Source organism: Anopheles coluzzii, chromosome 2, assembly GCF_943734685.1.
Source record: "Anopheles coluzzii chromosome 2, AcolN3, whole genome shotgun sequence".
NCBI lineage: Eukaryota > Metazoa > Arthropoda > Insecta > Diptera > Culicidae > Anopheles > Anopheles coluzzii.
The window spans coordinates 125,413,672-125,438,193 of NC_064670.1; the positions used below are offsets into that span (position 1 = coordinate 125,413,672).

Below are 24,522 nucleotides of genomic sequence, written 5' to 3' on the forward strand. Positions count from 1 at the left end.
CTTCCGCTTGTAATGACCTGCAAATGCTTCACAATAATTAACGATAATCGTTTACATGAATGAAAAGGTATAAAAACTACCCTAACAAACCTGTTCCCCAAACGACCGAACAAACGTCAAAGATTAACCCTTGATGGGTCAAGGAAGCTGCTAAGGCTTGCGCACTGAGACACAATTGCGCACGGCGCTTTTTCACTCGGAAACATAAAACTGTATGTTTATTCATCGTTAAGTAAACACTTGTGCATTGATTTGTGTTTCAACAACAATCGGAAAACGTTTGCGTGTCTTTCTCATTCCGGGTGCAGCACAGTTTCATCATCAGCTGGCCACGACGACTTCCCGGCGTGCAGGAATTTTCCTGTTTCCTCACTTTGGTTCATCTTGCTCCTGATGCTGCTCATCTCTCAAGGCAGTAGTAGTTTAGAGTGGTGTATGTGTGTGTGTGTAAAAACTCGGAATCACTTCCGGTAGTCGTTTGATCGAACCAATCTAATACATAAGATGTATGCTGGGTACATAAAAAATGGGCCATGGGGGAGTGGTACGATTAAATATTAGTTGTACGTAAACGGCACAGGCGTGTCTACAGTTTGAACGCCTGGCGCATCATCAGGTCAAAGTACGCATCCGAATCGATTGAGGCGCTCAATCCGGCGTAGTAGTTGAGGAACTCCTCTTTGGTCACAGAGCCGTCCACATTGCCGTTCTCCTCAAAGTTTGCCAAATACTTCCGCAAGATGACATCCTCCGTTTCCTCTCCACTGATGTACAGTGGATGGTTCTTCACAGAGTACACATTCCTGATGGATAGATGGAAACAGAGCCGGGAATTGGTTAGAAACTGGCACACAAATACTTTCTACCCAAGCAATTCCTCACTTTAAATCCTCGATCGTTATCGTTCCATCGCCGGTCTTGTCCAGCTTTGCAAAAGCTTGCTGCACAATGTTGACTCTGGACTCGGACATGTTTGGACGAATCGCGACCAGAAACTCGGTCATGTTAATCGAGCCGCTACCGTCCGTATCAAATCTGTGAACATAAAAATCAAGGGTTAGAAAACAGCACTCCAACATCTTCTTTGGCCATCATACTTGTTAAACATTTCTGTCGCTTCCTCGGCCGAAATGTCCAGCCCAGTGTCGTGCAGACCCTTGATAAACTCTTCCAGATTCAGCTGCTTGTTGCCGTCGTCGTCCATGCGGCGGAAACAGCGTCCCAACCCCAGGATACCCGAGGCACCACGGGCAAGGCACATGTGTCGCAGCTTCTCGATCGAGTCGGTCAGCGCGCCCGAGGACAGAGCACGGCGGCTACGGTTGATCATTTCAGATTCTTGACGAGACATTGCACTGACGGGGCGATGTGCCATCTGTAAAATACAGCAATAGAAACAACACACACACACCCATTTTAGTATGAGTATTCTGTAAGATATAATAGAGTTGCGGCCACTTTTTGAGTTAATTTTACATTTGAATTGTAAGTCAGAACCACTAATGTACTACTAGCACGAAAGAAGCACCACGTGTTAATGACCCGAAAACGATAAATCTATTTCGTGGTTTACTAAATTATGGAGCATGTCATGGAAAACCCGATTGCTTAGCAACCATCCGCGTGGCATGCATGGTGTGTGTTTGTGTGTGTTTGTGTATGTGTACACTTCGTCACGCATGAACAGAGTATCTTGTACCGGATATTGAAGCGTTCACACATCCAGCTAGGTTCCAAGGTAAAAGCGCCACAAATTGATAGATTCTTTTGTGTAGAGAATGATTAATACAATTTTGAATGGGTGCTGACAAGCGATATTCACTTCCAGCCATTCACCCCTGACCCCACCGGGGCAAACATTCAGCCAGTTCTTAGTCCTTAGCACACCTCGTCGGAGTCGAATCGAACATGGACGGCTGCAAGAAAGCAACGACGCAAGCGGGAAGAATACGTGCGTATCCTAGTAGCCCATGGTAGACGAACATCGCTGTGGACGACCGAGGAGCAGCGTGGGCGATGTGTAGTTAATTACGATGACCTCGTTTTCCCACCCCAGGACGATGTAGTCGACGTTGGCGCGCCATTGACTTCCAGGCACGACGACCGCTGGGGTGACGACGCCGGACACCCTGCCGGACTGCGTGCGTCGTGAGACGAATCCAAGGATGAAAAGTAAAGCCTTGAATTGGGAAAACTCTACCCCATGTCCCAGGCTACTACGAACTGCTAGAGAGCAAGCTAACCACTGCGCCGTTCGTCGTATTCATCGATTGGCAGGCGCGGCGCTTCAGCTGCTTCTGGGCCTTTCTGGGCCCGGGCGACTGACCATCGACGATGGGGAAAATTACCTTGAGCGGAATACGATGATTGAACCGGTGGATTGCCCGCATGGTGGTGCTGGTCGATGGGAATTTAAGGTACAGTGTTGTGAACTCCACGGTGACGAATTTATATTAGTCAACGTTGGGGAATTACGGATTGGTACCGTTGTTACGGTAAAAGGAACGTGAGTCAATCGTTGAGGTAGTTTAGTAGTAGTAGTTCGAGAGATTCCCGCTTTCCGCAACCGCAACTTCAAACGAGGATGCGTAGATCTTGCGCAAGTTCAATGAACTTCGTCCGAGCTCCTTCCGTCGCTGGACGGATTTATGGACAAAAATTTGACCGCTTTTTGTTTTTTTTTCTTCTAGTTAATATTAACCGTCACCAGCCGATGAGTTTTCCACCGCACCGTATGCACAGATTTCATTGCACTGTCTGAAAATTGCCAACTGTACCCCTAATTACACCACACCACCGTGAAACCGTGGAATCGCAAGCGGAAGCGAACGAATCCTGTATGCGATTGCGGCGAAGGCACAAACTGGACTGGTGGAATCGCTGTGTTGGCCTGTTTACTCCGCCTTTACCAGCCGCCATATCCTGGTGGCGGTGGTGGTAGTGGTGATGGTGACTTATTCGCATAACACTACAGCAGTGTCGGTATTTCGTCCTTTCGGCCACCGCAAATAGGGCCGCCGTGGCGCGAGAGAGCGAGCATGTGGCGTATAAAAGGACCTCCTCTGCATAGAAGCACGAGCATGTGTGTTGGCGGGAGAGTGAAAATGGAAATTTGAATTCTAGGGAGAAGGAACGCCTGGCGTGTTTGAAATCCACCGGTCAACAGAGAGCCACTGCTGCTGCTATGAGTGGTCAGTGGAGCAATAGGTCAGAGCCTGGTGCTGGTGGTCAGTCTGTGTGTTTGGGGGCACTGATTTTTCCCCTCAAACAAGAGAGACCCTTCAGAATGCTTCTTCCATTTTAATCAGAGAGTTGTGCTAGAGTCGGCTTCTTGTGCCGTAGTGCTAGGGAGAGGGTGAAAGCGATCAATAAAGCTGCCGCTTATCCCCTATTACTTAAGATCCCTGGCTTGTGCGAGGGTGCGGAGGAACACCCCTACCGTAGCGTTTGTTTACACTGTTTTTTCCATTGGAAAAACACACCTCCATTTCTGAAGATGAATTAAATAATGATAGGGGTGCTTTTGTGCAACACAGCGTGGGGAGGTAATAGTTGACAAGTTCGCTCTAAATGGTGTCATCTAAAGTGCGTCATTTTGCTACAAATGGTAATACAGGCACATACATAGGGGGGACGGGACGGCTCGGTTGAGTAATTCTACCCATGAGTAACAGCCCGTCTACGGAAATTAGCAATTCTACGACACTGTGTGATTTGCTAATGGAATTTCCGATATTCCATTACACTCGTACACGAACATGGCACATGGGGTGGTGGATTTAAACTTGCTATAACCCATCCAACCGTTACCAAACGCAGAAAAGCTCGTTAATTAATCCGCTTCTCTCGGCACGGGCTAATCGGCGGGTTTGCCAGTTCAATTAAATAATGACGACCATGAGGTGCCATCTGCTTGGGGACTAGTTCTTCCGAGCGTTCTCCCACCATTCGCCACCATTCGTTGACTTCTATTTGGTGGTGCGTTTGCTTACTCTTTGATCGAGATGATCATCAGAGCGGCGAACTAGGACGGATTTTCGATTCGATATGCGTTTGATTCTTGATCATTTTCTTGTGCCGACGCTAACTGTATACGCGGGGCTGTTGTCTTCTACACGCTTCCCTTCTCGCACACAAATCATTCCACCGTGAAACGTAACGCCCGTGAAGGTCATAGCTGATGTTGCGAACGATGAACAAAACACGCACGGTGAATGCAGCAGCAGCAGGACGCTGACGAGAGCCCGTGAGTCAGATACAAAATATGGAAACAGACGCCAATATTCTTGCAATCGCTTTGTGATTGTAATGTGATCTTGTGCTAAAATTTGTGCTAAAAGAATGGACAAAAAAAAACACAATATTTACACAATGGTAACCGCCAGCAAATAAAGTAAACGATTGCTCGTTTGTTGCGCGTTCGAAGATGGTTGGTTGTTCTGCTTCTGCTGTTTGTTACACCTTTCTACACTGCACAGATCTTCACTGTTTAAGAAACTTTGTGTCCCTTGTAGCGGTCACTCCGTTCGAGGTGATCCGATCTCACCAGAGCACTGACGCTGAATGAAGAAACCAGTTCCAGCGTACAAAACTGCAACCAGCAGCAGCGCAACAAGCCGCCGCAGCAGCGTTTGTGGTGGTGGTGTTGCCGCCGCCGGTGGCGCGTTACTCATAATGTATCCAATGCCTTGCCGCCCTGTCCCCACTCTAATCGCTAATGGAAAAGGGGGGGAGAAGAAGTGACCTTGCTCCACTCCATACTGTGGCATGCGATGAATCTGTATCTGTAAACGATCTTCGAAATTGCCTTTGCCGGTGTGCGAAGGTATGAGCGAGCGCCTTGCTGACTGACTAATCTAGTTCCGTTGCTGCATGCATGTACTGTCAGCCGCCGGTGTGTCCCGTTGTGTGTGTGAGTGTGGGGTGGGGGATGGTAAACACACACAGCGCTAATACCTTTATTACACATCACCCTTTGCATAGCAATAGTTGGATCGTTGGTGGAAGAGAGTGGACATTTTCGATACTTAAAATCCCATTTTTCAACTTTTACCGGTTGGGGCCAAGCCCTCAGGTAAGTGCATTTATATCCCGCCCCTCCTGACCTCACCCAATGTACTAATGCCGTCTGTCCCTGTCCGTCTCTGTGCCGTGGCCGTCCAGAGACAACCGGAAAAGCGTTGTTGCACGTGCGCAAGAAACAATATCGCAACCCATCATCAGTGTCGGCATTCTGTTCGCTCCAATCGATATCCGGCCGATAGGATCTAGACGTTCTGGGACGCGGGGTATAGGGAGAAAAAATGCGCCATGCGTGACACTGTCCTGTTGTCCCAGCTGGAGGGTATATGGGAAGGGAATGGATGCATAATTTATGTCTTTCCATCCATTCCACACCACGAACGAAACGGCACCGATTGGGGGAAGCTTTCAAAGGCATTAAATTGTTTCGAAAAGATCGATTCTGAAAAACGTTGCATCAGCACAAAATAGCCTTGGCCCTGACCTGGTGGAAAAGATTTCCCGGAGGGAAAGGGCGTGAAAACCGGATCGAGCCACAAGGAGAAAGGATTGCATATGCTGTGCACTCAATTCACAAGAAAGTTTTGAATTATCTGTATCTCTCCGTCGATGATGAATAATTTCCCTTTTTATAATGATCACACACGACACACACACTCACACTTATTCGACAAACGAACGCGGATTTTCGATATGAAGAGTAAACATATGGTCCACATTAATCACTCCAAACGGTTGCTGCATGACTCACTCGCTAATGATATGATGTCGATAAGCATTATGCAAATAAGTGGGAAAACTCATCGCACACACACGCACAGACAAATAATCATGTGGTTTTACTTACCTTTTGCTTCGGCTTTTAGGAATAATTCGACTTCTCCAGAAAAATCGCTCAATCTCACTAAGCGCAAATCAGCTTCTCTGGTCCGCGTGGCGCGTGGAGCCGTGTAGTACACCCGGAACTAAACCGTAGCGCGATCTAACCAGTCCGAAAATGGTTCAACGAATAAAGCTCTCAAACTTTGGTCTTGCCAAGTTGCGTTGTGTCTCGACGTTCGTTCCGTTTTTCCTCACGGAAATGGTCTGCCATTTATCTCTTTTTTCGGCGCTGGGGAGGAAAATTACACCTCCCCAAGGGTGCGGCATCGTTGTTGTTGTTGTTGGTGGTGGTGCTGTTGGTGCCACCCAAAGCACGTCACTCCCCGGTGCTACTACTACTGTCAGGGTTTATGCTGCCGTGCGATAAACTGTCGTGAGAAAAGTAATGAACGTGGCAGCCGTTCTCACCAAGCTCTGTCCCTACATCCTTTCCCGCCGCAGTCGCATTGGACGACACACGATAAAACCGTCCCATTTGTGGTAAAAGTCTATTAGAAATTAGAACACCCTACGTGACTAACTTTTTTGGAGGGCTACAACACACGACGATTGTATCAGTAACTGGTTTTCGGGTGAAAACTTTTCGGGTAAGAAAATTGAATTCTTCGTGTGTACTACCTACCAACCTAGGGAGATTTGTTGGCGTCTTGTGTCTGAGCGCCCAACAGACAAGCCGAAACCATCTGGTTTGGGGTAGGGTTCTTCGGCAGTCCATCGAGTATGGATAGCAGCAACAGCAACAACAACAACCATGCTCCGCAAAGTCCCAAAGCGGGAAGCTCCATGCTGTTGGCGCTGTGCCAACATTCCGCAAACGACGCACTGTAGGGAGGCATAAACGCATGGAGTTTTTGTTGTTGTTCGCCATGCCGGTTTCCCCCAAGAAGCAGTTCCGTTGTCTTCTTCCTTCGTACGCTGTGCGGTGACGGCGGCTATAAAACGTACACGCATCGCCGGTTTTCGTTGGCAGTTGGCCAAATAATCAGATTCACTTTCAACATCACTTTCGAGCTCACACGGCGAACGACTACGGCGTCTGTGGTTGTACGCATCTTATGGAAGCTGGTTAGTTGTGATTGTTCGTTCAGCGAAACAAAACAGCGAAAACATAATACATACAAAGATCAGTTCCGGCTCTTCTTGCTTGATAAACGGATCAATTTCTAAGCATGGCTTCAATACACCAAATTCGTTTTACAACACCACGCGTTGGCTTGACGACGTGCGGGGAGAGATGTTTTTAGTACGGCATGTTTCCTTTTCAAATGTGAAATCTTTCAGTTGTGAAAGATTTCATGCTGCTTGAGTGCAATTTACGCACCCTCCTTGAACCTTGCACGCAATCATATGAAGGGGATGAAAGTAAAAGCTGTGCTGAAATGAATTTAGTAGAAATTCTATTTGTTAGATGGAATGTGGCTCCCGGAATTGTAATTGAGGTGTAAGAAAATTAAACAAAATAAATGTAAAGAAAAGCATGATCACACACATACCTGTTATTTGCTTTCTTCCATTTCTTACCCCCTTCAACTTGTGATCACTTTACACACACATGCACAATATTATGAAATTGACCCCACAGCGAATCACGTTTTTGCATCGTGCTTCCGGAAAGTTCAATTCGCTCCCGACCATGTATTGATGTGCATGTGTATGTGTGCGTTGGAACAGCAAGCGCACGTGCACAACAGCTGACCGGCGATCGATAATGGAGGAGACCAACCACCATCGGCGACGAATGGTAGTAGATCGAGCTAACACGAGAGGGAAACTGCCATTGATTGAAATGCATTGCACGACCCACAACCACAACACACAAGGAGGACTGCTACCATCGATTGCAGGAACATGTTGCTGCTCACTGTGGTTGCATATTGTACACTGTGCCATACAAATTCGCACTCATAAATCGGGAAGACAAGGATAAGACATCGCTGACCGCCTGAGCCGCTTTTGAATGTAAATGTATGCCCGGCTAACGGACCTTCCCCACCGGCTCGACCGGATGACCTTCGAGCAGGACGACAGCAACGAAGGGGAGGCAATGCGCGAAGGATTTCCACCCTACGTATCTCGGGAGAAAGAAACTGCAAGTATATACAGTGCCGTTATTACTGCCATGCCATTGCCGATCGAATAGAAAGACGGAACACCATCTTCCTCTACGCTCCTTTATGCAATGATAATGCGAACGTACGAACGAAACACCATGTTGCAGGACGGTGACAGTGTCAATACTTCATCGTAAATAGAGCCTTCGTTTGTTTCGCTCTATAAATAGCGCGACACCTTCGCCACACTTTGCCCGTGGCTGTTTGTTCTATCTGGCACGCACAGCTCTCCCTCCCTGCCTGCTTCGCGTATGTGACCGTACCTAGACCAGACTGACACAGCACTGTAATCGTCGGAATTATCGAAACCAAATATTGTTCGCGTTCGCTGAGGTGGATCGTTTCCCATTTCGGTTGAGAGTGAGCGAAGCAAGAAACGGTGGCAGAAATTTTGAAGCCATGATGGAGACGTGATTGTAGCACATGTAGTACGCCACCTAGATGTGCGGATGCGATGCGAAGGACTGCTTGGACTGCGATCACATATATTGATGTCGATCACCTGATGTCATTCACCTTCCAATCTGACGACCACTAGCGCCGGGTGACTTCATCTGAATACAAATCGACTCATTTGCACGCACCACGACCACGATATGACGACGCCGGCGTGGGAAGAATATGCCTGTTGCTGCCGGTGTACCTATGCTCACATATTTCCGTTGCTTGTGGTAGGGCCATTCAGCTGACCAGAATCACTTCCAGTAGTTGTACACTAAGCAAAAGCGTGCGCTCAAGAGGCGCTGTTGCCGTTCCGTCTGCGCGGAGTGTTAAATTGTAAACAAATAAATTAACCATTCACTACGGAGTCTGGCGTGCAGGCGTAGTGGCCCGTGCCACCGGCAGCAGCACAGCAAAGGGGTAAATTAATTCTGATTTCTGTCCTCCTAATCCATCATCTACTGCTTGGGGATTGTTCGAAGAAATCAATCTTTTACTTGGAGTTGTTTGTCAATCAGGAAGAACCCGTCCGATGCACACCACAAATTGGATGGCTCCATGTTTTAATGACTCAGTGGCAACCGCTTTCCCTCTCAAAGCCGCACACACACAGCGCGTGTGTGTCGGAGGGAATTCCTTCACAAACAACATAACGACGACGCGCTTCTGCCCCATACAGCCGTTATCGTTGTATTATTTTAACGCCCCACAGGCGAGTGCCAACCACACGACGACGGTCCCGGTCCCGGTGGTGGCAATTGACTCAAACATTGGCTGATTCAATTCCAACCATGGCACGCGAATGTATTAAAAACACATTTGTTGATGCGTGAAGTTGACTGCTGGCGATGCAAGATGATCGTCGTTCCCGGGTGGTGTTGGTTCGACTCGACGCTAAACGATCGGTACTGTTGTGGCCTCCAGATTTTGGATGCACCAACGCCGGTCGCCAATCAAGGCGACCCCTCCGTTTTGCGGTTGATGAACGACATTCGTAGTCATTTATATGCCCAATAACAAAACGATCGTTTTGGATGGCTCTTTTTGTTTTGCTCTTCTTTTCCCTCGCACAGCTACCGTTTCGTTGCGGAAGGAAGCATTCTCCTTGCACAAACATCTTCCCTCCTAAACGCCCTTTTCCCCTTGCGGAGTAGTGTTTACCGTCTAGTTATCGAAATGGTATCAATGTGCTTCCACCATTGGCAACAGTGGTGTGATCGTTAGGCCATGTTTGATCAGCCATTTGGCACCATTTTCAGCCGTTTCATTTCACTCGCCACACGACAATCGTTTTGATCGATTCGTATGGACCTGTGAATATTCGCAAACTTCCCCACCGCGGAGCGGTATGTTGCTGAGAACAACAAGCATTCGAGCATTCGTTGTGGCCCCTTTTGCCGATGAGCTGTTGCCACCGCCTTTAGCCATCATGTTGAGCGCGATATCACTGTGACGTCAGACCCACAGACCATGTGGCTGAGTGTGTGTGTGTTTTTGTGGCGATAATAAGATCGCGTAAGGTGCGATCGTATCGGAAAGTGCAAAATATTTGCTCTGATCATTTTTATGCTCACCAGAAATTGCGTAGCTGAGCAGCAGCAGTTGCTTTCCATCGCTGACGTCGTTTCTCGGTCAAAGATCGTTCCTGCAGGACGTTTTGATGTTACGTAACGTGGTCGACTCTTCACCCGCTGAGGAAGCACAGAACTTGCCTCAGCATAGAAACCGGTTTACTGCATTTCATCTCTAACCATACAGTTTCTTCTTGTTGAATGCCTGCACACTTCACGAAAAGGGAACAAAACAAAACGGTGTAACAAAATAGCAGCCCTGCAGTAAAACCTGCCTGAAAGAACTTTCGTTTTCTCTGCCCAATGTGAGTGTTACCCAGAGCTTATTAAATGCGCAAAAAGTTAACAATCCGCGCACCGCGACCATAATGCATACTGCTGCCCGCCCATTAAGGGCGAATATACGATGCAATTGTGTGATAGGCAGGGAATGTAATCGTTTCAAATCGAAGTGAAAAAACGAACCAAACCACACGTTCCAGTTGTTTTCGTTTTTCCCTTTAGGATTCTATCAACTAAGCCGTACCAGTTTCGCGTATTACCAGCTTCGGCAAAACCGGTACACCAAAACACCATAAATAACATCTGCTCTACACATACACACACACCGCACACAGGGCGCTCAAAATTAAACAATCAATAGTAAATAAGCTGATAATGGGACATACCTTATGCAATGGGAGATGGCGAGTTCCTTCTTTTTTTCCCCCCGTTAGTACATTTCGAGATTGATAGTTTCCTAATCTTGTGTAAGCATCTCTTCCACGTGCACAAGATGACGATGATGACCGGTGCACTAGCAGCACCGATTCATGTTGCCTAATGTATCAGCTGAAACGAAATAGACAGAAATGGCCACCAAACACTACACTATCGCCATATTTCCAACTCGGAATTACACCTTCCTTCTCCTCTCCACCTCCTTCTAATCACATAAACAGTTCTTATCAGTCAAGTACCTTTAGAGAAATGGGCTTCGCCCACTGTCACGTGTGTGGGGTGTTGAAAATGTCGTTTCAAAGAGTCGCCACACTAACGGAACTAACCGGTAGCCGAATGATGCCCCCCCCCCTCCCCCTCTTAGTGTTTGAAGTTTTGATGTTGTTTCAAGTGTCGCGCAATTGTAGCCGCTCTTCTTGACCTAAGCTAATTAGGCACCAGGTACTTTAAACACTAAAACATTGCTAAACGTGCCCCACATGGGCCACGCCAAGCCCATCTATCGTGTATGTCTCCCCCTCCCCCCTGCCTACATTCTCTAATCTAATCATTCAATGCAATGTATTCACGTTTTATCAGCAATTGCAGACTTATTGGCTAGTTTCATCTCGAACTGCCGGTTAAAGGTACCCGCTACCCGGTGTCTTCCTTCGCGAACCATCGTCGGCCCTATCGACGATCGTGTATTGGTGTTATTTTGCTATTGATGATGCACCAACACCGTCTTAACCTAACCAGATGAGTCAGTTAGCAGTAGAACCAACCATACTAACGCACAGTACTTCCGATATTGCGCGCACTATGAGCTCGGGGTGAAAATTGTGAGCTGAAAGGACAATCAAATAATTAAAGAGAAAAGTGAGGAAATATCGTATCGATGGGAACATATCATGAGTGATAGATTTATATTGTGAGGCTTCATTATAATGCTCTAATATTCTGTTTAACATCTTCTAGTATTTTGCAAAAATATTGATTTAAAAACTAAGTAAAATCATCTTTAAATTGTGCAAAAAATCCACCTCAAACGCATTGCAAATTACACCCAACAGCGACCATTACGCCAAGCTTGCGCACATTTACAGCATCTACGCCCAGTGTGCCGCGGAAAGATTCACACGCGCACGCGGCACCCATTCGTGGCCGAACCGTGCTCAAGACGGACGACGACGACGACGACGGACGGACGGACGAAGCGAAAGCATTTAAGCAGCTCGTTAAACCGAACCCACAATTTAGATCGGTCGCGAGTGCAGCGTGGAGCGGTACGTTTAGAATTGTGCTCCGCCAACAACACAACACTACGGACTATAATACAGCAGGGCAGCGGCGTTGTGTGATGATCGACGATACCGGCCGCAGTCAGATTAACGGCAGCGAAGAAGGCAAGTGTTCTCCTGCAAGAAGGAAGAAAATCAGCGAAAGTTAGCTAGTTTGGCATTAGAACAATCCCCCCGGTTGAGGCTTACAAGGCTTACCTGTACCAAAATGTGACTTTTGCTGCCATAAAAGAACGATTTCGCGTGTGTGCGTACTTGTGCCGGTGTTAGTGAGAAGAGAACTACTTATCTGGAGTGTAATCGGGAATCTTTAGAGCATTTCGGTAAAGGGTTTTAGGTTTTGCGAAACCGGCAATAGCCCCATCAGAACCATCCCTCTGTGACGGTGTGCTGCCCAGCTCATTGTGGTCGTCGTCAAACGCTGTTCTCTTTATCAGTAGCAGCACCAGCTGCGGCTGGGCTAGGCTAGGCTAGTTGGGTGTACGCTCTCGCCGGTATTACTTTCTGCACACTTTCAGAAACTATTTGTCCTCTGCTCAGTTCAGTTTAGTTTAGTTCGGTTCGGTGATAAAAATGCGCAGTTGGCAGTTCAGAGAAAGGGAGGGTGTGTGTTTATCTACTATTCTACTACTGCAAAACACACGTTACTTGCAATCCGATCAATCTGTTTCACTGCGAAAACAAAACGTACCACACTACATACCCTCCCCCCTTTTTGAGCAGGACATTATGGGTAACACAAAGGCTGTGAGAGCGCTAACACATACAAAGACACGTGGTGTCAAGGTCTTGCAGCGGTGTTGAACGATGGATCATCTATTTGTCAGGTGCACTTGCACTTCCCTGTTTGGTTTGTCAATCTCTCCTTTTTCTAATGGTTAGTTGTGTTTTTTCTTCTTTATTTTTCCCTCATTTCAGAACCGCGCTAGCGTGTGTGTGTGTGTGAGAGAGAGAGAGAGTGTATATGTGTATGAGTGTTTAGTGTTTCGTTCGTCTTCGTCTTAAGCCAGGCTGGATTGCATCAGCTCAGCCAGAAGAACGCCCAGAACGGTGCTGAACAGTAAGATGAACCCAGTGATCGCGTCCGGTGGAATGCAACCGATAATTGGCGAATATTACAAACAGAGTCCATTCTAGCGCAAGGCGTATGTGGTGCTTGCTAGTGGTGTGTAAATAGTGTAAAAGCACCATCGTAACGTTAAATCTCTTCCTACAACATTCTCCTTCTCGTGACTGTGATACCAAAACAAGCTGACAAACTAAACCCCGCCATTCCGAGAGAAACGGGAGCGCACCATCTCTCGTCATTCCACGCGCAAGCAAACCCCGATACGCGCGACAAAGCGCAAAGGAAGACTTTGTTTCGCAAGCCGAACTGTGCGGTGCTGCTGTGAGTAGTTTTAAGCTCTGGTGCAGTTGCATCAAACTGTTGGACTGTGTGTGTGTCTCTAGCAGAACAAACATCGGCAACGTAACGAGAGGGACGTGATATTACACTGCTTTCCTGTTTAAAATGACCGGGTAAGTTCGACGAATTGAACCCATGCTGGATCTACTTTACAGCACAATACCCATGCTCGGTTGGGTTCGTTGTGTAATAAATAGTCCAGAATTGTGTTTATCATTGGCGCTGATAGTGCAGCACAAGAGAAGATAATTGTTACTCACATATGTGTCTGTGTTTTCCATTTCTTTGCGTTTGCTCCACAGGAAAGATTCCGTCGTGCTGGTGGACAAAGACACGGTGCCACAGATTATGGCCACCGGGGAAAAGAAGGGTGCAATGGTCACGCTGGCCACGGTGGAAAGCCAACCGAACAAGGCGGCCGAGCGGGGCAAAGCGATGCGCCAGGTGATAGCGGCGTTCGTGGCCAACCTCGGCACGATCAACACCGGACTCATCTTTGGCTTCTCGGCCGTCGTCATTCCGCAGCTGCAGGCGGCCGACTCGCTCATCCCGGTCGACGAAAGCCAATCATCCTGGGTCGGTACGTATTATCATTGGTAATTCCACACACAAACACATACAAGTCCCGTTGGGTCAGGAAGTTGGAAGGTTATGCTCCCGCTCCGGGTGAAGCAGAAGGGAGAAGCTCCCTCCCCCCCCCCCCCCTTCTACCGGATACAAGGACAACGGAAGTCAATCACTCCGTCCGCGGCTCGTGTACGCGTGTGGTCGTGAGGCTTTACCTCCCCATCATCACCATCGTGTCCCTTCGTGTACGGCCCCACCAGCGCCCCGCGGCTAAATTTAGCCAGTCTGTGTATGCAGGCGAAACCGCGCGCTCACAGCTGTAAAAAGCGTGACGTGTCCGGTCCGTCTGTTTGCTGTTTTACATCAGCTGATCTGCAGCGTTGCAGCGAACGCCGATGCACTTCTCTAACCGGTACACGACCGGTGCAGGAAGTATGAAAAAACACCGGAGCGGGGAAGAGAGGGAAGCCTGCATTGCACTTGCCGTTGATCGTTCGCCACCTTCGTGCAATCGCGTTTGCTACGAGACACACGGGCACAACAGATCTTTAACCTTTGCCACCCGTCCCGGTACATGTTGTTTGGGCGGGTGGCATGGTTCGAGGCACGGGGTGCATATGCAAGAAAAGAGATGCACTTTTGTTTGTCAATAAGCGTATTTTCCTTCAACATCGCGGCGCATTGGATAAATACGAGTGTCACTGGGCAGGAATGGGATCATCGACAGTGGCGGTTTGTTTTCCCACTGAACTGAAACGACTTCTAAGCGGCCCAGGCCCAGGGGGTAAACTCGTGCCACCGGGCAGGCACCGCGACTCATCATTAGGCGCGTCCAAAACTTTTCACTCTCCCCCGAATTGACCCACATATACACGTGATGGATGCGGGAAGACATTGTGTGGATGATGCCTCCTAACCGCCTCGAACTCGTTTCCGGCTGCTCGCGCAAACTGCCACGAGCTAACCGGTTCCTCCAATTGGCAACCGATGAGATGCGGTGACCAGCGAGCGGGAAATGATCCCAGCGACAACAACTAACGCGGGCCAGATGATGGTTGGGGTGACGTTTCGTTTATTAAATTATTTTTAGCAGCGATGCGATGCACGAAGAACTGAACCAGCACCACGCCAAGCTGCCTTGTTGCTGTGACCGTTGTTATTGTTGTTGTGGTGGTTGCTGCCGATGTCGCCGAAGTGGTTTGTTGATTGAACTGTATCATTGTACACCCGGAACACCGCCAGCCGACCGGCCTTTCCTTTCCCTTTGGGCGTTTGTGGGACGGGTTTGTTTTGGTCAGTTTTTCCCCTTCGGCTCGTGGCTTTGTGGTAGAAGAAGGCGGAACACACACGTGTCGCTTGTACAGTGGTAACGAACACACAGGTCGAGCGTAAAGAGATTTTCCGTTGGCATTGGACGCTTCTTCCCCCGCACTAAACCTTACAAATATGGTTAATCTTTAACCGGAAAAATACTCGGAAGAGATTGTCCCACTATCCCTACGGTTTGTCGCCATTCCAGAGTGAGGGACACGAGGCGCTATCTACACGCGGGGCGTTTTATTTGCTAGATGGCTGGATGAGTGTAACGTTTGCTATCGATCCGCTTGATGCGCTATCGAATGCCGCTCCATCTCACAGCTGATTGATAAGGACCGGGAGGGGACGGAGACATTGGGAAAAATAATTGTTGTTGAGACAATCAACATTGCTAAACGCGATTGTTAGACTCTCTTGCGTGTGTCTCCCATTGATGGGGTCCATTTATCTGCGTTTCGCGCTTCACCCTGACCCAGTTTCAACTTTGTCCCCTCGGTCACAGTATCCCACACCTCGGCCAGCAGCAGCAGCAGCAGCAGCGTGATGAAGCCAGCGGATCGAAACATCGAGAGCCGACCGAGAGAGCTGGTCATCGTTCTATTGATTTTGCCTTGCGATGCATGATGGTCAGCAGCGAGCAGGACGCATCCTTTTGATACCGCCCGCATGTCCACCCGGTTCGAGCTGGTTCGAGCACGACGATGGCAATGACGCGACATCTCCGGTCTACCACCTACCGCGATAGTGATCATCGCCGCGAAGATAGAGACAGTCCGTGGCCACTTCATCACATTCACACACACACGCACACACACACTCGTGTTAAAAAAGAGACAATGCCGGTCGGACTGGATCTGTCGCTTAATTACTATCACGCATCTGCTGCATGCCGACGTTCAACAAAACACTTCACGCATCGCTGGGGGGCATGACGCGTATAGATTGGGTGACAAAATCGATGCACAAACCGAACGAAAGGGGTTCGGGGTGCCATTCAATTGTTCGGGAAAGGGACGTGAACTACTCTCTTTCGCGAGAAAGATCACACCTTCGCGGCAATGTTTAGTGGAGGGTGCGAAACAACGCACCACACACTGTTTAGCGATGGACGGGAGCGTGTGTGCAAGAAACAGGATCTTAGATAAGAGCAGCTGTACGGCCATGCGGCCGTCAAGTGGCTTCAGAAGGTGACGATGCGTCGTGGCTTTGCAAAACGTCGTCGCTCAAAGGCCACACAAGACGCAGTCTTTATCGGTCCTTTTCAAAGTTCAAATGCACACGCCCTCCATATCCGAAGACAACCGGTGCGATGACGGGCGAGAAGCCTTCCAGCTTCTTGACACACTTTCACGCAACCGTCGCCCACGAAACGTCCGTAGCCAGTCGTCAGTTCATTATCCTTGTACAACGAAACAAAAAAAATCAGACGACGTGTTTTGTCACTTTTGCGCCTGGGCGAGCCCCGGAGCAGCCGGGCGGCTTGTCGAGGTTCAAGTGAATCCTGAAAGAGAAGAAGCAACAAAAAAAATGCAGTCAGCAACAGTTGTTATAAGGATTCCTCCGAATCCTCCCGGCGACTGTGTGGGTCTCATCCACCAATCGTTTCAATCGTTCCGTCTGCAAAGAACGAAACACGCAAAACACAAATCTGGCTATCAATCTCGCTGTGTTATGCATAAGCCACACAGACGCACATAGCTGTGACAGCATGTTGGCAGCGTTTTGTTGAACCGTTCGCTACTCTCGAGGGCGTTGGATATGGACCATTATTTGAGTAACCATACACACTGATAAGAAAGTGGTGAACTCCAGCCGAGTGGCAGCCCAGCACCAGCTGTCGGTGGTGGCTGTGGGGACGGTCGCGGCTTGTTGTTGTGAGGCGCGAGGATATGTCCACAAAAGATAGTTCTTTTGGCGTGCGGCGTAGGGGCAGTGCGATGAAATTTGCGATAACGCACATCACACGTGGTTGGTGTACCGTTTGTTTATGAGATGGAGACAGCAGACACGCACACCCACAAACAGATACAGCCGGACGAAAAAGAAAAATGTGCTGCGTTGAGTTAATCATTTTGGCGCACTTATTCGCACATCTTGGATGCCGGATGGCGCATTTTGCAACCAATCACGAGCATATTTTTATCTGCATGATAAAGTAGCGCAGCTGTGATGTATTTGCCAGTTACGTTGCATATCGTAACGCAGCAGCAAACACATGCGGTAATCGTTCTGTGCCAATGCAGAGGAAATTGTGCAAGTCTTCTTTAGCTTGCACGCATTCTTCGAGTACCACGTGATTCACAACAGCCAAACCAGATCCGGTTGAGGATCATCTCTGGTCACTCACATTGTGATTGGAACAGCTGTGCAATTGAATGAAAGAAAAGCGTACTTCACGGAGCTACCAATCGATCACGTTGTTTGTGTATGGTAGATGCCGAGTTTGCAAAAGCCTCCTCATACCAAAGCCTGCTCCTCATACCGATCGCTCCACGTGACTTTCCTACACTCGAGTCGGTATTCTCGTGATCTGATTCATCATGACGTAATGTTTCGCCCCTCTGCAGCAACAACAACACACTCATTCCCCATTTTTCGTTTCTTTTGCAGCTTCCTTATCAGCGATTGGAACCCCGATCGGTTGTCTGTTGAGCGGGTACGTGATGGACAACTTCGGACGTAAGAAGGCACTGATAGCGACGCAGATTCCTACGATCATCGGCTGGATCGTCATCGCTTGTGCGTCGAACGTGGGTATGATCTATGCGGGCCGCGTGCTGACCGGCTTCGGATCTGGTATGGTTGGTGCACCGGCCCGTGTCTACACGTCCGAGGTAACGCAGCCACATCTGCGCGGCATGCTGTGTGCCCTGGCCTCGACCGGCATTAGCTTGGGTGTGCTGATCCAGTACACGCTCGGTGCGTTCACGACCTGGAAGTTCCTCTCCGGCGTGTCGATTATCGTTCCCGTGGCTGCTCTCATTTTGATGCTGCTAATGCCAGAAACACCCAACTATCTCGTCTCGAAGCAAAAGCCCGAAAAGGCCCGGCGAAGTCTGGCGCGGCTGCGCGGTTCCAGCTATAATATCGACCGTGAGGTCGAACAGCTGCAGTCGTTCGCTGCCAAAACGAACGCAAGTGGCAAGAAGAGCCTCAGCCTGCGCGAAACAGTCCAGGCGCTGGTGCATCCGTCCTGTCTGAAGCCGTTCGCCATCCTGACGATCTACTTCATGATGTATCAGTTCAGCGGCGTCAACACGATCACGTTCTACGCGGTCGAAATCTTCCGCGATTCGGGCACCACGATGGACAAGAACACCTGTACCATTTTGCTGGGTGTGGTTCGGCTTATCTTCACGATCGTCGGCGCTATTCTGTTGCGTCGTTGTGGCCGACGCCCACTGACATTCATTTCCGGCATTGGATGTGGTTTCACAATGGTGGGGCTGGGCGTGTATCTGTACTTCAAGCACCAGTGGGATACGGCTGTACCGCCGATCGAACCCACTGCCACGTGGTTCCCGGTGGCGTGCATCTTCATCTTCATTACCACCTGCACGGTTGGCTTCCTGGTTGTTCCCTGGGTCATGATTGGCGAGCTGTATCCGATGAAGGTGCGCGGACTGGTCGGAGGATTCACCACCTGCATGGCGCACAGCTTCGTCTTCATCGTAGTCAAAACGTATCCTTTCCTGACGCACGTGCTCGAACGCCACGGCACCTTTATCCTGTACGGATGCTTTTCCTTCGTTGGTAAGTTGTTTGTTGCATCATGACATCACAAGTGCAGGGGCCTAAACGTTTTCTTGTTTCTCCCATCCTAGGTACAATCTTCTTCTACCTCTGCCTGCCAGAAACCAAGGGAAAGACGCTGCAAGAGATCGAAGACTACTTTTCGGGTCGCACTAAGACGCTTAAGAAGCCGAAAGCGGGCACCAACGGTCAGCAGAACGACGAGCACGATGGTCAACAAATGCTGCTGGCCAATGGTACGAAGCCAGCCGTGCTTTCGCCCGAAAAGAACAAATTGCTTCCATAACGAAGCACGGGCTATTTCACCAGCCATCCAGTGCTTCGAGGGCGATCTTGTTGTTCCTACGTCCCTATTCTGGTTACGCGGATTTTCTCACTGCAATCAGACGACCCATTACGATCAGCCCGGGCTAGCGTGTTGCAAAAGCAAGTCCAGCAAGTACTGGCAATGGTTTTCTTTGTATTGATTAAGCTGTTCATCGCTCCATAACTCTACGCGTTTCGATAATTTTACCCACTCAGACACTAAGTATTACTAGGAAAACGTATTCGATATGCGTAGGAAACGGAAAGGAGTGTACAATGTGCATAAGTATCTTGCGAATATATGATAAGAAACGGGTAATCAGCTTGATTGCCACAACAACGCAAGAAAAGGGACAACAATAACAATTGATCGTTTGTGAGACGTAAGACACAATCGACTTGCTGCAAGGTAGTATATCCGCGAACTATCAATTATTACTTACACACCGGAAGTGCCTACAGAGAACAGAAAAGCGGACCCGTTCTAGCGCAGCAGAAGCGGCAAGATGTTTAGTCTCCGCCAAACAAAAAATAAAGACATGATAGATAATACTCGGTCGTTAAAAACGCAACCGTTAAAATGCGCACATCAAGCCTGTTCTAGTACTTAAGGGATAGATTTTAGACAAACCCACTGAACACATCAGCAACGAAAATGCAATCTACTAAATGCCTATGAGAAGTTGCGACGATTCCGTGTGAAACGATTCTCGTCAACACCTACCAACAATAAAACACCAATTATTTAATTACACCATGTTGGGTTATGATTATTTTGTCCGAGTTAAATACTTTCACTTCCCCTGTTATAGTTAGAATTATCACTTCCAAGGGGGATGTATGTCAATAGACAACAAGCGAGCGTTTTGTTTGCGAATTTACACCTCTGCTGGCCTTTCTGTCTGTTCATTCTAAACGATGCTAATGTGGGAAAGCTGCATCAATCGTCAGACGTACCTCCAACTTAACTAATTTATACATGGCCTGCTGGTGGTGTTCGTCGTTGCCCCGATTATGGCTAAGTAATAATGTGTAAACGTAGCCATAATAGTACAACCATGAACTCCTCTCTTAAATTAAACATAAACAACAAAATGGTTAAGGCACGTACCTGGCAATCTTTTCACTAAAACCAAGCATTGTCCAGCTGACGATTTTTTTTGGGATGTACATCACGCATTAAAGGATTCGTTCGAAATTCCCTTCTCTCATCCTTTTTTATATTTAGTACTTTTCTTATTCCTTTTCACATTCCCGGCACGCCACAGATCTTTATCGTGCCTTACCATTCCAACGCCTCCTACGCGGCAATCGCTATCGTTTCAAACGGAAACCGATCACGCCGTAATACTCACGTCACTGCAAGCGGGCTCTACTGCGGGTTCTGCGGCTTTGACCATTCGACGCTCAGAATCAAATGATCGTAACCGTAGCCGTTGAGAACTTCGATCGCAGTAGCAGCATCGCGGCGGGAACGGAAGTGAACGTATGCGAAGCCCTTGCACAGTCCGGTGCTTTTGTCGCGAGACAGGAACATCTTGGTGTGCGGGCCAAACTTCTTCACCAGCTCCTCCAGATCGGCCTCCGTCATTGCCTCGGACAGGTTCGAGATACGAATCGCACTAGTATCGTCACGTCCACGCATCGCACCACCGATGCCCGGCTTTCCTTGGCTTTCCTTCATGTGGGGAGGAACGTATTTGCCCGGTTTGCTGGATGAGGTCGTTTCCGGAACCGCTAAAACGGGGTTACAATCAAGGTTAGAGGTGGTGTTGGTGGCCGAGATTGCACAGCAAAAAAGACAAATTTCGTGTGGACCGTATACTTACGAGCTGTCGTCGGCTTAGTCGGCTTATCGTACGCACTGTTCTTGTACGGACAATGGAATGACCAATGCTCGCCCTCGCAAGTACGGCACTTGACAATGTTCTTCATCGAATCCAAAGCATTTTCGTTCTTCTGTTCTTCCTCCTTGTTGGTGATGAACTGCATGAACACGTCTTCCGAGACCATGGTGGTCTGCGGGTTCGGGCCCGGCCGATCGGTCGCCGAATCACCGAACTTGGCCAGGCTCTTCCTTCTGGCCACGCACTTCGGCACCACAACGCGGCTGATTTTGTACGTGCGCACCACCTTCACCTTCTTGTCATCCTTGTTGTACTTGTACTCGGTCACGATCTTTTGTCCATTTTCGATCACTTCCGACGGTGGAGGAAGCGAGCCGGAATCCGACTCAACCTCATCGGCCCACGAAGATTTGATATCGTCCAATGCCGGCATGATGTTTTATGTTGATATCTGCAAAAGGGGATGAGTTGGACAGAAGTTAGAAGAGAAATTTATCTCACAAGACATGAGAGTAGGCCGCATCCCCGTTTGACAAGCCTGCCGTGTGGCCAAAGTAGAAACGTCATCTGCTACGATGCGAGCATGTGCATGAACTACACAATTTTCCCGATTTACACTACGCTCAGTCATTATCCCACCATTTCCTTACGGCCACTTTCTTCTAAAGCACTTACCACAATCGGAAAAGATTATCAACACACGAAAAACAGCGAAAAATTGCCTGTTTGTGGACGAAAATCGCGAGCGCCGTCCACCTCGATTTCCTCACTGAATTACAAATGGCAGATGCTTGTCAAATTTGACATTACAGGCACGAACAAAATACATCGATGGGAAAAGGGAAATTATTTTACTTCGAGGTAATTTATTTTGTCGGTAGGAATAATTCACCAATTCAAACATAAAAAAAATATTGTTGCTTCTATTAAAAAAATTTACATTACAAAAAATCACATTTGCAAACATACAGTGTTGGTATGAGCACTTTTCCGAAATTACCAAATGATCTGTCAACAGCTATTCACCGGACATCTTGCAGCAAACAATATTGATGGCGGTTGATTTCCCGTAGCTTGTGGCACGAACCATGGATCAATTCAATAATTCAGCCCTAAATTTATGCGTAGTTCTTGCTGAAGGTTGTTTCGGAAGGTAAGCAATCATCCGGGTCTGTTGGTGATGGTGAATTACATAAAAAAAGCTTTCACAGTTCCGTAGGTTTATATCGATACCATGACCAACTCATCGTGATCAAAAGCATTCCCTTCAATAGTCCGGATTATGCCTACACGGCGGTACTGAAAGAGCACACAATTCTTTCGCAACTTTGTCATCCACGAATCATACAGTATCGGGGCTACTATCAAACAACCACCAGTTGGAACATCGTCCTGGAGTATGCAGAACGAGGCAATTTGGCAACGTTTCTCGAGCGACGCTTGGCCGAAGGCGCCTTTCTGAATCAGCACGCTGTAATGGCCAAATTTGGAGACATTGCTGACGGTCTCGTGTATCTGCACCAGCGAAACGTTATTCATCGTGACCTGAAGCCAGCCAACGTACTGATTTGTATCGATAACCGTTTGAAACTGGCCGACTTTGGTATCTCAAAGATTATGCACGAAGACGATTTGAACCGGACTATCGTTGGGACACCGCTGTACATGGCCCCCGAGGTGGCCCGAGGCAAGGATTACGACTATAAAAGCGATGTATGGGCGCTGGGCATTATCTTCTATGAGCTGTGCATGCTGGAGCATCCCTTCGTCGATCGGTTCGGGAAAAGGCGAAACCAAAAATTTAGTGTGCCACAGCTCGATTGCAAGCGGCTGGGATACAGTTCCGCCCTACAGGTTCTATGTGATATGATGATTCAGAAAGATCCGACCAAGCGCTGGACGCTGGAAAGTATCTTGACGAAATTTCGCATTTTAGAGATAGTGAGTTAATCGAAAACCGATGTAATGGTGTAATTCAATCTTTTTTTCATTGTATTTCACGCCCTTCTCGACCAGCTGTATCGTGTATTGTATCTGTTCGAATCGGAGCTTTTACTCGGCTTCAGAACCGTTAGCGCCTAAGGTAGATAGAAAGTAGAATAAAATATTGACTGATTATTATACTGCAAAAATTGTGCGCATTCGGCTTCAGAAGATCCCCTTTCTCCCCATTCGCGATCGCTTTCTGTAAAAGATTAATAATTAATGGAATGCGATTCGTTACCGTTCAGTATGTCGCCGGTAATTTGACCCGACTGTAGCATGCGATTAAGCCGTTCGACTTCGTGCAGATTCGTCGCTCGCTTGATGGCTTCCTTAATCTTCTGAATGTCGGCCGGGCTCGCATTCTGGACGGCCTGCTTCTCCGGCGATGATTCACCGAGTGCACCGGCCGGCAACGCTTGTTTCGCTTTCCGAACGATTTCTTTGTGCATTTCTTTGCCCTTCTTCGACTTGAACAGTAGGTTCGCTGCTTCGCGCTCCTTTTGCCGGATCTTGCGGAAATCTAGCAGCCGTAGGTTGGGGAAACGGAAAGCAACATACTCACGGTAGTGTTGCTTGGTGGATACGGGATTCGTCAGCAAGCTGAGCGTCTCGAGGTTCGGCAGCTTCGTCAGAGGTTCCAAGTCACCTAGCTCCTGGATGTTGTTGCCGGTCAGAATGATACTCTGAAGGTTGGGAAGGGATTCGTGAAGGTTTTCACCAATTCTCCTGCAAAAGGGAAACTCATGCTCATTGTACCAATGTTTACACAAACGTTCGGTGGCAGAGCTTACACAATCCGGTTGTTGTTCAGAAGTAGACACTTCAATCTGGCCAGGCGCGGAAAACCGTCCAACTTGCGGATGTCGTTGTCGGAAAAGTCGATCGTATCGTACTGATCCAGCGTCGCACCCATATTCTCTATCTGTGGTATTTTGTACCCTGAAACACGCACGAACAATCACCGTAAGCTTGGAGTGCAGCTGTGTCGCAGCAGAATTACCGGCGAGAAATCTACTTACCCCGTAAGTCTAGCTCTCGATCACGACACGGGTTCATGTACTGCATGGACTGATTTATTAGATCTGGTGTAAGTTTCACCATTTTCGGGCCTTTTTCTGGAGCAAAGGAAAGAAAGTGAAATAACACGCCGATTTGTGTTTATGTTTGCAATCTGTCGCTTGTCGGTCCGCGAAAACGCTTACTTCTACCAAGGTGATTAGAGATACGATGCGGCGCCCATTGCTGTCAATTGCCATTGATGAGCGCGGTGATAAAAATGCTGCAAGCTGTTTTGCACGTTTTGGTGGCACT

At 48.3% G+C, this 24,522-nt stretch overlaps 5 protein-coding genes across 8 annotated transcripts; 2 read left to right on the top strand and 3 right to left on the bottom strand.

The window, feature by feature from the left end:
- Positions 1 to 175: 175 nt before the first annotated feature.
- LOC120953874 (calcyphosin-like protein) lies at positions 176 to 6,195 on the bottom strand. 3 transcript variants are annotated; one of them, XM_040374257.2, is made up of 4 exons: positions 5,870 to 6,195; positions 1,098 to 1,375; positions 883 to 1,035; positions 176 to 803 (listed from the first exon to the last, which is right to left on the bottom strand). In XM_040374257.2, the coding sequence occupies exons 2-4, from the start codon at positions 1,373 to 1,375 to the stop codon at positions 587 to 589; spliced, it is 648 nt and encodes a 215-aa protein (XP_040230191.1). In that variant the 5' UTR covers positions 5,870 to 6,195; the 3' UTR covers positions 176 to 586. The 3 variants fall into 3 exon arrangements, with proteins under 3 accessions (XP_040230191.1, XP_040230190.1, XP_040230189.1); XM_040374256.2 differs by lacking the exon at positions 5,870 to 6,195 and adding an exon at positions 4,369 to 4,629; XM_040374255.2 differs by lacking the exon at positions 5,870 to 6,195 and adding an exon at positions 2,349 to 2,873.
- A 6,754-nt stretch (positions 6,196 to 12,949) lies between these two features.
- LOC120953869 (facilitated trehalose transporter Tret1-2 homolog) lies at positions 12,950 to 20,132 on the top strand. The gene is made up of 4 exons (XM_040374249.2): positions 12,950 to 13,548; positions 13,738 to 14,015; positions 17,930 to 19,072; positions 19,144 to 20,132. The coding sequence occupies exons 1-4, from the start codon at positions 13,541 to 13,543 to the stop codon at positions 19,356 to 19,358; spliced, it is 1,644 nt and encodes a 547-aa protein (XP_040230183.2). The 5' UTR covers positions 12,950 to 13,540; the 3' UTR covers positions 19,359 to 20,132.
- Positions 20,133 to 20,576: 444 nt separating this feature from the next.
- On the bottom strand, positions 20,577 to 22,025 carry LOC120950232 (eukaryotic translation initiation factor 3 subunit G). Its single transcript, XM_040368098.2, has 3 exons — positions 21,901 to 22,025; positions 21,208 to 21,676; positions 20,577 to 21,115 (listed from the first exon to the last, which is right to left on the bottom strand). The coding sequence occupies exons 2-3, from the start codon at positions 21,656 to 21,658 to the stop codon at positions 20,751 to 20,753; spliced, it is 816 nt and encodes a 271-aa protein (XP_040224032.1). The 5' UTR covers positions 21,659 to 21,676; positions 21,901 to 22,025; the 3' UTR covers positions 20,577 to 20,750.
- Positions 22,026 to 22,185: 160 nt separating this feature from the next.
- LOC120950233 (serine/threonine-protein kinase Nek7-like) lies at positions 22,186 to 23,175 on the top strand. Its single transcript, XM_040368100.2, has 2 exons — positions 22,186 to 22,378; positions 22,437 to 23,175. Exons 1-2 carry the CDS (start codon positions 22,314 to 22,316, stop codon positions 23,173 to 23,175), a joined length of 804 nt encoding a protein of 267 aa, XP_040224034.2. The 5' UTR covers positions 22,186 to 22,313.
- Positions 23,176 to 23,188: 13 nt separating this feature from the next.
- LOC120950234 (probable U2 small nuclear ribonucleoprotein A') lies at positions 23,189 to 24,416 on the bottom strand. Of its 2 annotated transcripts, XM_040368102.2 has the most exons (4): positions 24,231 to 24,416; positions 24,003 to 24,150; positions 23,450 to 23,937; positions 23,189 to 23,303 (listed from the first exon to the last, which is right to left on the bottom strand). In XM_040368102.2, exons 1-4 carry the CDS (start codon positions 24,310 to 24,312, stop codon positions 23,278 to 23,280), a joined length of 744 nt encoding a protein of 247 aa, XP_040224036.1. In that variant the 5' UTR covers positions 24,313 to 24,416; the 3' UTR covers positions 23,189 to 23,277. The 2 variants fall into 2 exon arrangements, with proteins under 2 accessions (XP_040224036.1, XP_040224035.1); XM_040368101.2 differs by lacking the exon at positions 23,189 to 23,303 and having other exon boundaries at positions 23,316 to 23,937.
- Positions 24,417 to 24,522: the final 106 nt, after the last annotated feature.

Excerpts from the sequence above, each read along its gene's own strand:
- LOC120950233 (XM_040368100.2), top strand. The coding sequence starts at position 22,314 with ATGGATCAATTCAATAATTCAGCCCTAAATTTATGCGTAGTTCTTGCT. Across the intron at positions 22,379-22,436 it reads GCTGAAGGTTGTTTCGGAAG|TTCCGTAGGTTTATATCGAT; the intron begins GTAAGCAATCAT and ends AAGCTTTCACAG.
- LOC120953869 (XM_040374249.2), top strand. Across the intron at positions 14,016-17,929 it reads AAGCCAATCATCCTGGGTCG|CTTCCTTATCAGCGATTGGA; the intron begins GTACGTATTATC and ends TTTCTTTTGCAG. Across the intron at positions 19,073-19,143 it reads CGGATGCTTTTCCTTCGTTG|GTACAATCTTCTTCTACCTC; the intron begins GTAAGTTGTTTG and ends CTCCCATCCTAG.
- LOC120950232 (XM_040368098.2), bottom strand. The coding sequence starts at position 21,658 with ATGCCGGCATTGGACGATATCAAATCTTCGTGGGCCGATGAGGTTGAG. Across the intron at positions 21,116-21,207 it reads GACTAAGCCGACGACAGCTC|CGGTTCCGGAAACGACCTCA; the intron begins GTAAGTATACGG and ends ACCCCGTTTTAG.
- LOC120950234 (XM_040368101.2), bottom strand. The coding sequence starts at position 24,312 with ATGGTGAAACTTACACCAGATCTAATAAATCAGTCCATGCAGTACATG. Across the intron at positions 24,151-24,230 it reads TCGAGAGCTAGACTTACGGG|GGTACAAAATACCACAGATA; the intron begins GTAAGTAGATTT and ends TGCGTGTTTCAG. Across the intron at positions 23,938-24,002 it reads CTGAACAACAACCGGATTGT|GAGAATTGGTGAAAACCTTC; the intron begins GTAAGCTCTGCC and ends TCCCTTTTGCAG.
- LOC120953874 (XM_040374255.2), bottom strand. The coding sequence starts at position 2,390 with ATGCGGGCAATCCACCGGTTCAATCATCGTATTCCGCTCAAG. Across the intron at positions 1,036-1,097 it reads GCGACAGAAATGTTTAACAA|ATTTGATACGGACGGTAGCG; the intron begins GTATGATGGCCA and ends TTATGTTCACAG. Across the intron at positions 804-882 it reads ATAACGATCGAGGATTTAAA|GAATGTGTACTCTGTGAAGA; the intron begins GTGAGGAATTGC and ends TCTATCCATCAG.